The 12768-nt window shown below is 46.9% G+C and overlaps 5 protein-coding genes and 1 non-coding gene across 6 annotated transcripts; 3 read left to right on the top strand and 3 right to left on the bottom strand.

Annotated features, from left to right (window-relative positions):
* Positions 1-208: 208 nt before the first annotated feature.
* B0J16DRAFT_304066 (uncharacterized protein) lies at positions 209-2215 on the bottom strand. Its single transcript, XM_046124705.1, has 4 exons — positions 1833-2215; positions 1189-1777; positions 761-1135; positions 209-712 (listed from the first exon to the last, which is right to left on the bottom strand). Exons 1-4 carry the CDS (start codon positions 1967-1969, stop codon positions 344-346), a joined length of 1470 nt encoding a protein of 489 aa, XP_045982476.1. The 5' UTR covers positions 1970-2215; the 3' UTR covers positions 209-343.
* Positions 2216-2643: 428 nt separating this feature from the next.
* Positions 2644-4047, bottom strand: B0J16DRAFT_398371 (uncharacterized protein; the record flags this gene model as incomplete). Its single annotated transcript, XM_046132387.1, has 6 exons — positions 2644-3014; positions 3073-3203; positions 3253-3479; positions 3535-3767; positions 3815-3851; positions 3904-4047. 6 exons carry the CDS (start codon positions 4045-4047, stop codon positions 2644-2646), a joined length of 1143 nt encoding a protein of 380 aa, XP_045982475.1.
* Positions 4048-5989: 1942 nt separating this feature from the next.
* B0J16DRAFT_371741 (heterokaryon incompatibility protein-domain-containing protein) lies at positions 5990-8141 on the top strand. The gene is made up of 2 exons (XM_046130426.1): positions 5990-6504; positions 6557-8141. The coding sequence occupies exons 1-2, from the start codon at positions 6123-6125 to the stop codon at positions 8131-8133; spliced, it is 1959 nt and encodes a 652-aa protein (XP_045982474.1). The 5' UTR covers positions 5990-6122; the 3' UTR covers positions 8134-8141.
* A 319-nt stretch (positions 8142-8460) lies between these two features.
* B0J16DRAFT_t164 lies at positions 8461-8532 on the top strand. Its single transcript has one exon. It is a non-coding gene; the product is annotated as a tRNA-Arg (tRNA).
* A 114-nt stretch (positions 8533-8646) lies between these two features.
* B0J16DRAFT_371740 (uncharacterized protein) lies at positions 8647-9954 on the bottom strand. The gene is made up of 3 exons (XM_046130425.1): positions 9496-9954; positions 9190-9447; positions 8647-9140 (listed from the first exon to the last, which is right to left on the bottom strand). Exons 1-3 carry the CDS (start codon positions 9826-9828, stop codon positions 8886-8888), a joined length of 846 nt encoding a protein of 281 aa, XP_045982473.1. The 5' UTR covers positions 9829-9954; the 3' UTR covers positions 8647-8885.
* A 1762-nt stretch (positions 9955-11716) lies between these two features.
* On the top strand, positions 11717-12714 carry B0J16DRAFT_340546 (putative oxidoreductase CipA-like protein). The gene has a single exon (XM_046127698.1). It carries the CDS (start codon positions 11742-11744, stop codon positions 12672-12674), a length of 933 nt encoding a protein of 310 aa, XP_045982472.1. The 5' UTR covers positions 11717-11741; the 3' UTR covers positions 12675-12714.
* The last annotated feature ends 54 nt before the right edge of the window (positions 12715-12768 follow it).

The following is a 12768-nucleotide window of genomic DNA, read 5'->3' as shown; positions in this document are numbered from 1 at the left end:
GTTTTGTATTAATATTCGGTGTGCCACTGCCACGAACTTTTACATACTGGCGTTACTACATAGGTAGATTGTTTTCGGATTCTTAATCTAATCCATATTGTACATTCTGAACTCTCTCGTGTCTTGTCTAATGTGCTGTGCACCCTTGTGTGAGTTGTCTCCAGATACATTATCATCACTCATGGCAGGATGGTTCATGCAAATCATGCACAGTTAAGACATGGTTTGATTCTGAAAAATTTGAAGATTGTTGATAGCCCGTATTACATATTAATTCTTTTCTTCCCAAGTCTGCTAGGTCTTTCCAACGTCCTTCTCCATCAAGCACGAGGCGACTCCGACATTATATCCGCGAAAGCTTAGCCTTGAACTCCTGCTTCCACTCAGCTTCCTGCCTCTTCCACCTCCAACGATCTAATTTGGGAAGAAACATGTTACTCCAAATCACCAACCACCGCGGGTTAAATGGTGGCAAAATACGTCCCGTTGTGCCCTTGACAGGCTCTTGAGCCATTTCCCTGAACCATTCGAAGAATGCTTCGTAGTCGGGACCAATGGTGTAGTACTCTTTTCCTCCTCTTCTTTCTTCAACGCGTTTGCGCTCCCATTCATATTGCTCTTCGATACCTGGGAGGGGCTTGGAGCGGCCTGCTAGGAAGCGGGCCACGGCTACGGCTTGCCATTCATAGGCTTTGAATGTGAAACTGCCGATCTGAGGTTGTTAGCTATACCGTAAAACTGTAGATTCGGGGTGTCTTACCATTCCAACGAAAGTCAATGTCGGATCCTCGATATCCCAAGTATGTTGATAAACTCCCGGCAATCGACGGTAAGAATTCTTGACACGCTCTTGAACAGCAGGGAGGAAGGGGAAACTGAATGTGTAACCAGTTCCGTAGATGATGTGGTCTATATCGTCAAGGTAAGACCCATCGGTGAAGAAGACACGTCCAGTTCTTGGGTCCAGGCGCTCGATGGCTGGTTTGACGGATATCTTGGGATGTTCCAAGGGAACCCATCCGTAGAACTCGATGGGCTCGTCTCGGACGGAAGCGTAGACTGGACCTTCGACATGGTCGAGGACTTCGTACATTATTTCGACGGAGGAGACTGAAGCTCCCACCACGACAACACGCTGCGGGTTGTCAGTATGAGATGCCTCGTTGATAGCTTGGAATGGAATCGTACCTTTCCCTTGTAATTTCGACCTGCTCTGAAATGCTTACTGTGTAAGATTGCACCGGGGAATCTCTGATTATACTCCAAGAAGCCTTCAACAACTGGAAACCAAGGCACGTTGTAATGGCCCGATGCAACAACCACAGCATCAAAAGTCTCTTTCCACCAGTAATTACTGCCATTAACAACCTTTCGCAGAGTAACCTCCCACTCGTCCTTTACCTTCACAACAAGTTCCACTGAAGTTCTCAACTCAAGCAAGCTATCGTGCCCACCACGGATAAAAATATCCTCGATCCATTGTCGGATGACTGTGTGATGCCGGTAAGGCGCACCTGGCCCATACTCTTTCAAGGTTTGCTGCGATAGTCGATTTGGTAACGGCTCCTCAGTATAGGCCATAATCTCAGGCGCAATGTTACTGTGCAGATTCTCATGAAGTGGCGAATCAGAGTATCTCTGCTGGTGACTGTTGATCTTCTCATCAATTGGCGTCACGGCTGGTAAGTACTCCGGTATAGGCACAGGCTCATCCACATTGCCAGTAACCAGCGCTTCTAGCGAGGGGACTTTGGGCGGTAGATGTGGTGTGTAGACCCTTTTTTAAGTTCAATTGAGGTTCCTATCAAGGGGGAAAAGGAGTGGTATCATACCATGTTCCTCCGACTATAACTCTGCGATCGAAGACGCGGATCGTGTCAAAAGCTCCTTCTTTGACGAGAGCGTCTGTGGCGATTGCGCCGGCCGGTCCGGCTCCTATGACGGCCACGCGTCGAATGTTGTGAGGCATTTTGTTAGGGTTTGTTGTCTCCCTTTATTGAGATTAAAATTAGGGATCCTGGCTGAAGATTCTCATCGCGCGACCGGGAGGAATGAGTCCAGTCAATTGAGCCAAGAAAATGAGAGAGTCTACGCGTTCAATTGACGGTCGTGCTGTAAAAGAGAGGCTGGTCGTTGAGATAATATGATGCGATGATATGATATGAGATGAGCTCAGGTGAGAGGTTGGCCGAGGTCAAATTCAATTAACGGTGGCTGACTGGTGAGCGCGTCCATGCGTGGCGCCGTCGCACGTAAGCTGAAAGAAAAAGTAAGCGCTGTTACCAGGCCAACTTTTTCTAGCAAGCCATTCGTATTTTCGCTCTACGTTTCAGCTTTGCCAAGCTACATCGAATATCCTCGAAGATTTTCTGGAGCGATTGATCCGGGGTTCTCCACATCATACTTAGTCACCTTATAGAGCTTCTTTTTACCTGATCCTATTTATATCACATGTCTGTGCAATGAAATCACGCGATTTTTGACAAGGTGTTATGCATATCATCCAGAAGGTTCAAGTAAAGCAAGGTTCACTTCATAGAAGCCGATCGGCATGAAAAGATTGCGAATTGCTTCATTATTATATAAAAAATAGTCAATATTACCAACAACGCCATCGTACTGAAAAGTAACAGACCACCCTGTTCAGCAAGGACTCCTGGAGTCTGATACATGCACGATTGTTTCATTCTTGACCATAATACGACCAACACCTGTGTAGGCCGCGGCAATTGAGGGACTCGGGATGGTCACCGAGGCCGTATGTCCATGACGCCTACAGCCCTCGCTTTCGGCCACTGAAGCCATTGATTCATTCGCGCTTGGTTCGAATTCGGTGAGCTCCTGTGTAGAGCTAGTTCCGTCTTTGGGCATTGTTCCGAGACGGATTGAATGCTTTGTTTGAATGCTCCGGGGGTAGTTTCGACGGTATTCGTTGGATTGGGAGTCAATAGTTGATGCTGGGTTCGTGCATGTGAACAGATATAGACAGGCTGGTCGAATGATCGGTAGACAGGCTGTGTAACGCGTAGTTAGTATGATGTGAATGGAACATCGTCCGGGAGAAGAACTTACTGGATATTGTTACCAAGTTGACCTCGACCGAGGCCCATATGATGATGGGCGCCAGTTGGTAAGTCATATCCTCCGATTTGTTGTTAAAGCGGGTAGCCACGGTGATAATGACTATACCAGCAACACACACACTATTGATATGTTAGATGGGAGCTGAGGAAGCCTGTAGAGACAGCTTACAGAGCACCAAACGTGAACAAGAGGCAGATCGCCAACTTTTGAAGACCAGGGAGCTGAAGCTTCTGGATTTGAACAATAGGCAGAATCAAGATACCGACATCTATTAGAACGTGTGCGAGGACAGTACCAAAGAAAAAGTCTGCACTCTTGATAGGACATACAAAGTCCTTGACGTTCGGGTCCCAGAAAGCTCTGACGGGATAGCAGTGGAAGGTGGTGAGGAAGATCTAGAAGACATATGTAAGCTTGAGTTGGTGTTGGGCAGTAACCACGACGACTTACACGGATAATGATCCAGAGAATAGAACAGGTCAACAGAATTGAGACGGCAAATTGGATATTAGCGACGCGGAACATGCGCCAGTAGAAGGACAAGATGGAGATCTTTCCAAAGAAGAGTGTGAAGGCGTAAAGATGTTCTATGATGAACAGGTACCATTTGGTACTGTAGCTGGCATTCTCAGTGCTCATACCATCGACATCGTCCGAGTGTAAGCCGAAGCCATGATTTATCCCTAGAGTTGTCAGTATGGTGAAGCACAGGGATGACGATCAAACGTACATATTGGAAGCATGGTGGCCCAGGCTACCGCAGTGGCCTATTCACTGTTAACAAAGCGTCCCGAGTTGTAGATTGGATGGCTAACGTACATAGCAAAGTATCGCAAAGTAGTCATCCCACCAGAGCTTGACTCTTGTTATTCTTCGGCTGGAAAGTCGTAGGATGAGACAGATAGTTGCGGCTGGGAAGGTAATGAACTCAGCAGCCCATAGATCAGGCTGTAAAGAACGCATTATAATAGATAGTATTAAGAAGCACAAAGACAAAATAAAGCAAATATGATTTACAAGACCAGCGATCTACCGGTCGGGAAGAGAGTGGGACCACGCTGGGATGTTATACGCTCGCCGAGAAAGGCTGTAGATCGTTCATGCGGCTGGGCATGGGATGACGAGAGCCTCGACCTTGGCCTAGACAGGTCGGGATTAAGGCTGCACATGCAACCCTCACGCATATTCGTCAAATTAGTGCACGTTAATTCAGGAATAGTCCAATCGATAATGAGCCTCATGCCTCAGAGATCTGGACATCTGCAAGCCCAGAGCCTAACAAACCGCCACCAAGCATCCGCATTATCAAGATCCAACCAGAGGCTAGGCAGTATTTGGGCAATCAAGAAGGAAATCGTTTCATGCAATTTAGCCTCAATAAAGACTCCGAGTATCCGGGAGCACAAGATCAACGCGGTGATCAGTGAGAGGACCGTTCAATCTTCAGGGCGTTGAAGCAGGGCTGAGCCTGAAGACGATGGCCAGTGCGCTCTACCAACACAGAAATACAGCGTTTCGTTGTAGAAGCTTTGTCACTTATTTAGAAGCATCTCATTTGTTACCAAGATTGTGGCGTCAAGTAGCTTTGAACTCTATTTCTGATCGCACTGAACTGCAGTTTGAGCCTTGTACAGGCGCCATCCTTTCTCTCCGTAGTTCGTTTCAAATCGTCAGACTATTGAATTGGCGGTAGATGGATGGCGTGATTCTTCATCAACAGCTTCTGAGCGTCGGAAATTAGACACAAGATCTCGGAAGAGAGGATGAAGTACCCTTCAACAAACTTGACAAGGCCAAGCCTGAGACTAATGCAAGCCCAATCTGTCCCGCGAATTTACTGAGTCTAAGGCTTTGACCGAAAGCCAATTGAACTTTTTACCCTTTTTCTACTCGCTGTTTCCCCAATTGACGTGCACTAGCCCAGATCTGTCCCGTGTCCTCCTCTTTAATGATGAATGTGGTGAAGTTTTAACCGACCATTAGCAAGGTTTAGACAAAACGGGCTCTTGCGTCACCAGAGATCTGGAATTGATGAGCTTTTGAGGCGAATAGTCTTTGGGCAATCTCGCCACAAAGGCTAGGGGCTGGAGACCGGCATCTGCCTGCAAAACATCGAATGCAGGGTATTGTCTGCTCTAAATAGGGTTTAAATAGATGCTATGGTAATGCTCCTAGCCGTTAGCCGACAAGTATCCTTCCAATCTCAGCTGTTCATGCTTTAAAAACTACGTTATGGCAATGAATGTCCTGGTCCTCTGTTGTTTTATGCACGGAACTTTTCTAACCTTACAAGGGAAGTGCTAGAGCAGAAATGATACCAGAATGATCCAAGTTTGAAGCATATCACTAGCTACCTTCCTTGCTCGATGTTAGAGATGTTGCGTGGAGTCTGTAGATCATCGTGCCGGTCATTAGATCCGGGACGCGCCCGCTCTTTCGTGCTAGATCAGAGAGTGACCATGGTTGCGTCTCGGATCAAGAATAGCTACTTGCTTAACGCAAGAAACGTTGAATTGAATAAGTTGTGGCTCTGACCGATTAGCACAAGACTCCCTCTCAGTGATTACGAATGTTTCTTTTTTGAATCCATGTTTGAGAAGTGAAGAAAAACAGTATCTCAAAGTCTAGCTAGGAAGATGTTGTTAGCCATGTCCGACGTCGAACGTGTTTGTTATGGTTATATGGAATATTGACCTTCTGCAGTAATTGGACCGAGACTATGAAGAGCGACTGTAATTGAACAATGATAGTAAGATCAATAAAGCATATTTGGTAGTCTACGATCTAACTAGCTTGTGAGCTAACGTATCAAAGCCCTTGACGTGCTTATGACAACAAAGGTCAGCAATACTTCGCCGTCCAGTAGAACGCCTTACCTTTCTCCACTTTGAAACTCAACAATACGGAAAAGCATTGCTATCACAAAAACATCCCGCAACTTTATTGCTGTCGCTGGTCTGAGAATATTCGAGACCGTATCGGCCTTCGACGGCCACTATAACGGAGAGACCGGCTTGCGGCAAAGGTCGCTACGCACCATGGGCAAGCTCTGCCGGTATTGCGCGATTATTGTTTCGCTACAGACAGATCCAGAAGTATTCGAAGACGACCGCCTTCACTCCATCGACGCCTATGCGCCGGTGAGGCATCACAAATATGTTCAAGAGCTCATTGACTCTGCAGAGACCTGTCTTCTCTGTGATTTCATTCGGCATTCTTGGTCACTGCCAAAGCTTCTCAAACGCTATCCCGACATAAGAGAAGAAGACTACAAATTACTTGAGCTGGAGTTCAAACTGACCAACGCTGTGTCTGCTGCTGATCATGTATCTTGTAACTTTCTCGGCGGGGATATCATTGTGCCGTGGTATGCTTTTGCGGATAGCTTCAAGGTGACGATCACGACTTGTCGTGTTGGCAGTATGAATTAATCTCCCGCAATTATTCGTGTGGATACTGACAAATTGGACAGGCAAGGCTAGTGAGAGTCCGATTTGGGATTGGAGAGAACCCTCCAAAGAAGACAAGATCAAGACTATAAAGTCCTGGTACACGAAGTGTGTGTCTCAGCATGCTGAATGTAAACCGTCTTCCCATGGGTATCCCAGACGTCTCGTTCAGATAGGACCGGAAAAAGAAAACATCCGTCTGGTAGATACGCTTATAAAGCCCGAGGAACGTCCCGAGTACGCCACTCTGAGCTACTGCTGGGGGGCATCACGTCCATTTGTAAGCACCAAAGGCAACATCGGTTCTTTCCTTCAAAGCATACCAAGAGAATCTCTTCCTCAGACTTTTCACGACGCCATTGATATAATATGGGAACTTGGACTCCGATACATATGGATCGATAGTCTTTGTATCGTACAAGATGATCTTGAAGATTGGCGTAGGGAAGCTGCATGCATGAAAGACGTATACGCAGGAAGTTCAGTTACCATCTCGGCTTCAGATGCACAAGACAGCACACAGGGTTGCTTTACTGATTTGGACTTGAATCTCTGGGAAGGTCACGGTGTGGCGTTCGAACAGGTGGGCGCACGCTTCAAGGACCAGAACGTCTTGATTCGACTCCATCAAGGCGATATCAGGCGCCGCACCAAGTTCGCGAACTTAAGTACCAGAGGGTGGACGCTACAAGAGCAGCTACTGTCTCATCGAGTGATACACTGCATGCAGCCCGAAATCCACTGGAACTGCCACCACAGTTATCATTCAGAGTCTCAGGTTACGTTTGAAGCTGAAAGGTTCAGATCCTTCTCATGGAAGTTCTTTCCGCATGATGCTTCTATAGAAGACATGAAGAAGCTGTGGCTTGAGTGGATAACCGATTATTCGAAACGAAACCTCACCGTTACGAGAGACAGGCTTGCGGCTCTCGCAGGAATGGTGCAGTACTTTCGTGACAGGACTGGGTTCAAACACTTGTTGGGTTGTTGGCACGAAACGCTTATCGACGAATTGCTATGGATTAGATTTGGAGAGACGACTAATCCCTCGAATACTCTTACTTCCGTGCCATCTTGGTCATGGCTTACACGTGTTGGAACTCTCGATCTTAGCTTTTGGTCCCGTTCCATGGGCAATGAGCCTTGTGATATAGAAGACCATATAAATATCGTGGAGGCTGATATCACATGGACAGGAGAGCCCATGGTCTCAGACATCTCATCGAGCACCATGATCATCGAAGGGCCAACTCGAGAAATGAGACTCCGTCTAGACCCCAGATCTAAGAGGTTCAATCCACGATACTTTAACGTCAACGATGAGGAGCCTGATTTTAGAGAGGGCCCAATGCCTTGGCGGTGCTCAGGCATGTTCGATGTAGAGGACGATAGGGATGACAATCTGTTTACCTGTCTCCTTGTACGATCGGTTACACTGAAGACTCGCGATTTTCTTATGCATCGATCTCAAGAAACATGTTTGATACTGGTACCTGTTGATTCTGAGGGTACGGCTTACAGGAGGGTCGGCATTGTTATGTTTCGTGGGGCCCAACCCGAGTTTACGTCTGCTGAGACAAAAATAGTACAACTCTTGTAACCCTTTGACCTAATTGCAATGGTTGTTACTTGTATTAGAGATTGCATGATGGCTTGAGAAAACATGAATCTGCAAGCAATATGTCGTCGGAGGTGTTCTTGTGGAATCATGGTTTCAAGAGTCTTGTGGAGAATGCCATCATTCTCTACCCACAATCGTCCGTGACCCCACTGACCGCCAAACATTGAAAGTCTTTCTGAAACGCAAAGTACGATGAAAGATGCTTATTTCATGATCAAAGCGATACTTTGACTTTGCAGCCATGCGAGTGAGTCGACAGGTCTAACTATATATACGCAAAGTCTAAGACTTATCCAATAACAACACGGTGCGCTGGCGCAATGGTAGCGCGTAGTCCTCCTAAGACTAAGGCTCAGGGTTCGAGTCCCTGGTGTATCGATAGTTCAGTTGATCAATTCTGATCAGCGTCATGATCTTTTTTTGAGGTTGCAGGATCTGGGTCACGGTATAATTTTTGACTAGTTTATTTTCTATCACTGCAGCCAACGTGCTCATCGGCTTACCAGACTCTGGCTTTTCCTGAATTGGCAAATAAATCTCAAGCAACAATCTCATAATTAACTGTAATGGGCTTCTTATTTGCAACGATTGTCGTTGATTTCGATGTTACAGCTGATATCTCGATGTGGATCGCTTGTGGTTACACAGCAGCCTTTGATGCATTAGGCACCCTCTCAGTACATAATTGAACCATCCATTTATCAGCCTCTCCGAAGGAAATTGACATGGACTTAAACATCCATCTTAGCCATGGTTTCCTCTGCCTCCTGCTTCCACTCCTCACGCCATCGTGTCAGTGGTGGTCGTCTCTGCACCACATCACCCATAGTCCACGTCATGCGCTTCTTATCCGTCTCCTCATCGACATCGTTATCGGGACAAATAATGTAGAATTCATTCTTGCCCATCTTCTCATAGAGATACTCTGCAACTTGCTCAGGTGTCCAAGCTCCGTCTGGCTTCTCTTTGAACACCTTTGCACCAGCCTACGATGAAGTCAGTCGGAAGCTTCGGAATTTGAACCACTGAACTTACAAGGTTGGTAAAGGTCCAGCCAGGGACGAGAAGATGCACGCTTGTGCTTTGGTCCTTGAGATCGTAGCTCAAGTGCTCGGCTAAAGTCTTGACCGCTGCCTTTGAGGCGTTGTATGCTGCGTTACCGGGAGGGTTGGTGATACCCTGCTTGCTTCCAGTGATGACGATGCTCGTTGGCTTTGATTTCGCAGCCTCCTGAACGACAGGAAGGAAAGTGTTGATGCCGTGGATGACACCGAAAAGGTTGGTCTCCAAGGTCTTGTTTCGTTAGTCTCAGCCGAAGGGCAGATGTTCTGTCGCACTCACATCTCTAAAATAGCTCTCATCGCCCCAGGTGCCCTTCATTCCTCGTCCTGCGTTCAAGACCAGAAGCTCGATGGTGCCAAACTTGTCCTGGGCGAGCTTCTTCAAAGCCTGCCAGTCCGAAGTTGATGTGACATCCACTTTCGAAGTGACGACGTCGGAGTCATCTGGAAAGTGCTGCTTGTTCAAATTCTCGAGGGCTTCTTCGTCATTGTCGACGAGGAGTACTCGCATGCCCTTGCTTCGGCATATCTTTGCAATGGCAAGGCCGATGCCTGCACCGGCTCCGGTGATCAAGGCGGTAGAGCCTGAGGAGAAGACGTCTGTGGGAGACATTTTGAATTCAGATAATGTGATGGTTCTTAGCAGGTTCTGTATGGGTCGTGACTCTCTGAGTCCGTGACGTTATCGGTTTCTTTAAAGGTATCAATTCGGACTTACCGGGCTGTCGATACGTAATCGCCGCCATAAGTGGTTACAGTCAATGCGGGGCGATGATTTTGTTAGTCAACGTTAGCGAATGGGGCCCAGATTCGGGTCCCCGCTAACATTCAGTATCTGAAGAGTATCAGAAGAATTGGCCCCCAAAAGCATAAGAGACGAAATAATTTGGTCACTTTATGCTAGCTTAGACTAGCACTTAGGCTACTTTATTATAGTAGCCTAAACCTCAGAAGATAATTCTTCTGTCACCCACCTGAATATTAACATTCCTTAGCGGCTCAACTGAACCTCCCATTGTGATATTATAGCCAGTGGTATCATCGGTGATGTGCTTGAACTTTGGTTCCTGAGCCCACAGAATCCCATTCTCCGTGTTGATAACTGGAGTAGGCTCCGGAGCTGAAGTAGACGGAGCAAGGGATGCATCATGTTCGTGTAATATTTAAAACTTGATCGTTAAGATAGTCACCAGAGCAGTACTTACTCGATGTTTTTCAGTCGCCAAGTGCGCAATGAGTTTCGTTTCACACTTAGCGTTTTAACCATGACAGGACACGCCTTGGCCACGGCACACCAATGACCTTTTCAGATTCCAATCAAGTTCTGAATTAGGTAGATGACTGAACAAATGCGCCAAATTAGGCTTTCGATGTTCAGCTTGGATGGCAGAGAGTCGCTGATCTTGCTCTTCAAGGACGTCAATCCCTTTAGTATAAGTTAGTAACAAAAGAAATATGCTTTGAGTAGACCATACTAACAGTTTCGAGTCTCGGACTTTGTTTCGTTCAAAGAGCCAGGAGTTTCATCCATGTCTTGGAACTCAGGAGCATCTGGGAGATCATCGGGCCAAGCGAGCTCAGTGTTGTCGTCACTCGATGCTGGAATATCTTCCATTGTAGTAAACTTAAGACAAGTAATCCGAGAGAAAGTTGCAACTGAGACAGCGAAAGGGAAGATTTGCAGATTGAGGACAGTACGCAACCTCCCGGAAGGATTGGGAACCAAAGCTTGTGGAACCCTGCCTAGAGGTCGGTGCCGATATTGTCGGTACCGGCAAGTTGAGGAAGGAGCGGACCTCAGGTGTCTGCGGCGCAAAATGTGGCTGAGTAAATGAGCAGCAGGTAGAGAATGCAATCAAAGATAACAAATGATGGGAATAAAAAAAGAAAGAGGTAATGATGAATTGCGTATAGTCAGATTCTGTCTTTCAGCAGGTGGTTCGTTTTCGACGCCTCATGTTTCGCATGATAGCTCAAGTTATTATGTAGCGTAGAGCCAATTGCGACTCAAATCTTCGCCAGTATTTAATCACCAGAAGGTAACAAGTGGTTCATATTGGTACATTTCCATAATGCTCATTTGAAATGTTTATTGAAGTGTTTGAAAGTATTGTAGGTCTAAGATGCAGTTAGTGTTCCATGTTGACACTAAGAGGCTTGTTAACGTAATGATTCAATGACGTATGGGACCCTTTGATGATTCACCCACCCACCCCCAAACTTCCCCTAATAGCTTCGTCTCTATTAGAGCTGCTTCGAAAGATAATTCCTAACTTGAAATAACTCCATCAATAACGTTAGCTTCTTTCATAAATGCTTACATACATGGGCTTACTTCCCATATGACCCAATAACAGGCATAAGTTTCCGAGGCGCGAGGCCCATTTTTGACCCGCCAGCATAAAGTCCCCAGTAAGCAGGAAACGAAAAGGGATATAAAAGACAACGACAAGCCCCCCGCCTTTCACTTCCTGTCAACTTATTCTACTGAGTACTGTCCTAAGCACCATCTCAATTTCACACACCATGGCTCCCCAGAAACAAGGTCGCAAGGTAGCCATTATCGGCGGAAGTGGCCAAGTCGGATACCCTACTATCAAAGCCCTTCTTGCCCAGCAAGTTCACACCATCACCGCTGTCCAGCGTGTTGAAGCTACCAGCACGTTCCCTTCCGAGGTCATCGTCAAGATCGGCGATTTACAAGACGAATCTTTCCTGGCGGACGCCTTCAAAGGACAGGATGTAGTCGCCCTGATGCCGCCGTTTACACAAATGATCAGCGTGCAAGAACCAGCTGTCCGCGCGGCTGCCAAGGCCGGCATCCCATACGTCCTTCCCGCTGAGTATGGTCCCGACCCATTCGCCCAACGGCTCATTGAGCAGAATGAGCTTTTGCAGAACAAGAAGAGGACCCGCGACTTAATCGAGGAGCTTGGCGTAAGCAGCTGGGTTTCGGTAACCGTCGGCCCGTTCATCGACATGCATGTCGGCTCAGGTCTCTGGGGTTTTGACTTTGAGAACCGCAAAGCAACCCTGTGGAATGGCAGCGTCGGCACAGTCAGCGGCACTGATACCAAGCATACGGGTCAAGCAGTAGCAGCAGTTCTTACTCTTCCAGAGGGAAGTCTGTCCAGGTACAAGAACAACGCAGTTTACACGCCCGCACTTCACTTTACGCAGCCAGAGTTCTTTGAGGCTGCGCAGAGAGCGACGGGGACGACGGAGAAGGATTGGAGTGTTGAGAATCATGATATAGAGGAGGCGCTGAAGGACTGCAATGCCAAGATTGAACAAGGAGATGCCATGGCTCCGTTGAGCAAGTTCATGCTGACGCATTTTCAGGAGGGTAATGGTGGTGATCTGAGAAGCAAGGTTGATGACAATGAGTTCAAGAAGCTGCATGAGCTTGGACTTGAGGAAGAGAAGTTGGAGGATGTTATCAAGTCTGCACTTGGCTGATCTTGTATTATCTGTAAGGTCAGAATATCGTCTATTTGAGTTTATTGAATGTCAGTTTTCAAGTCGTATACTTCAAATCAACACAACGAATAAT

This window comes from Fusarium flagelliforme (genome assembly GCF_020744385.1).
Source record: "Fusarium flagelliforme strain FIESC 12 MPI-CAGE-AA-0113 chromosome Unknown B0J16scaffold_4, whole genome shotgun sequence".
NCBI lineage: Eukaryota > Fungi > Ascomycota > Sordariomycetes > Hypocreales > Nectriaceae > Fusarium > Fusarium flagelliforme.
This window is presented reverse-complemented; position numbering and strand designations above follow the sequence as displayed.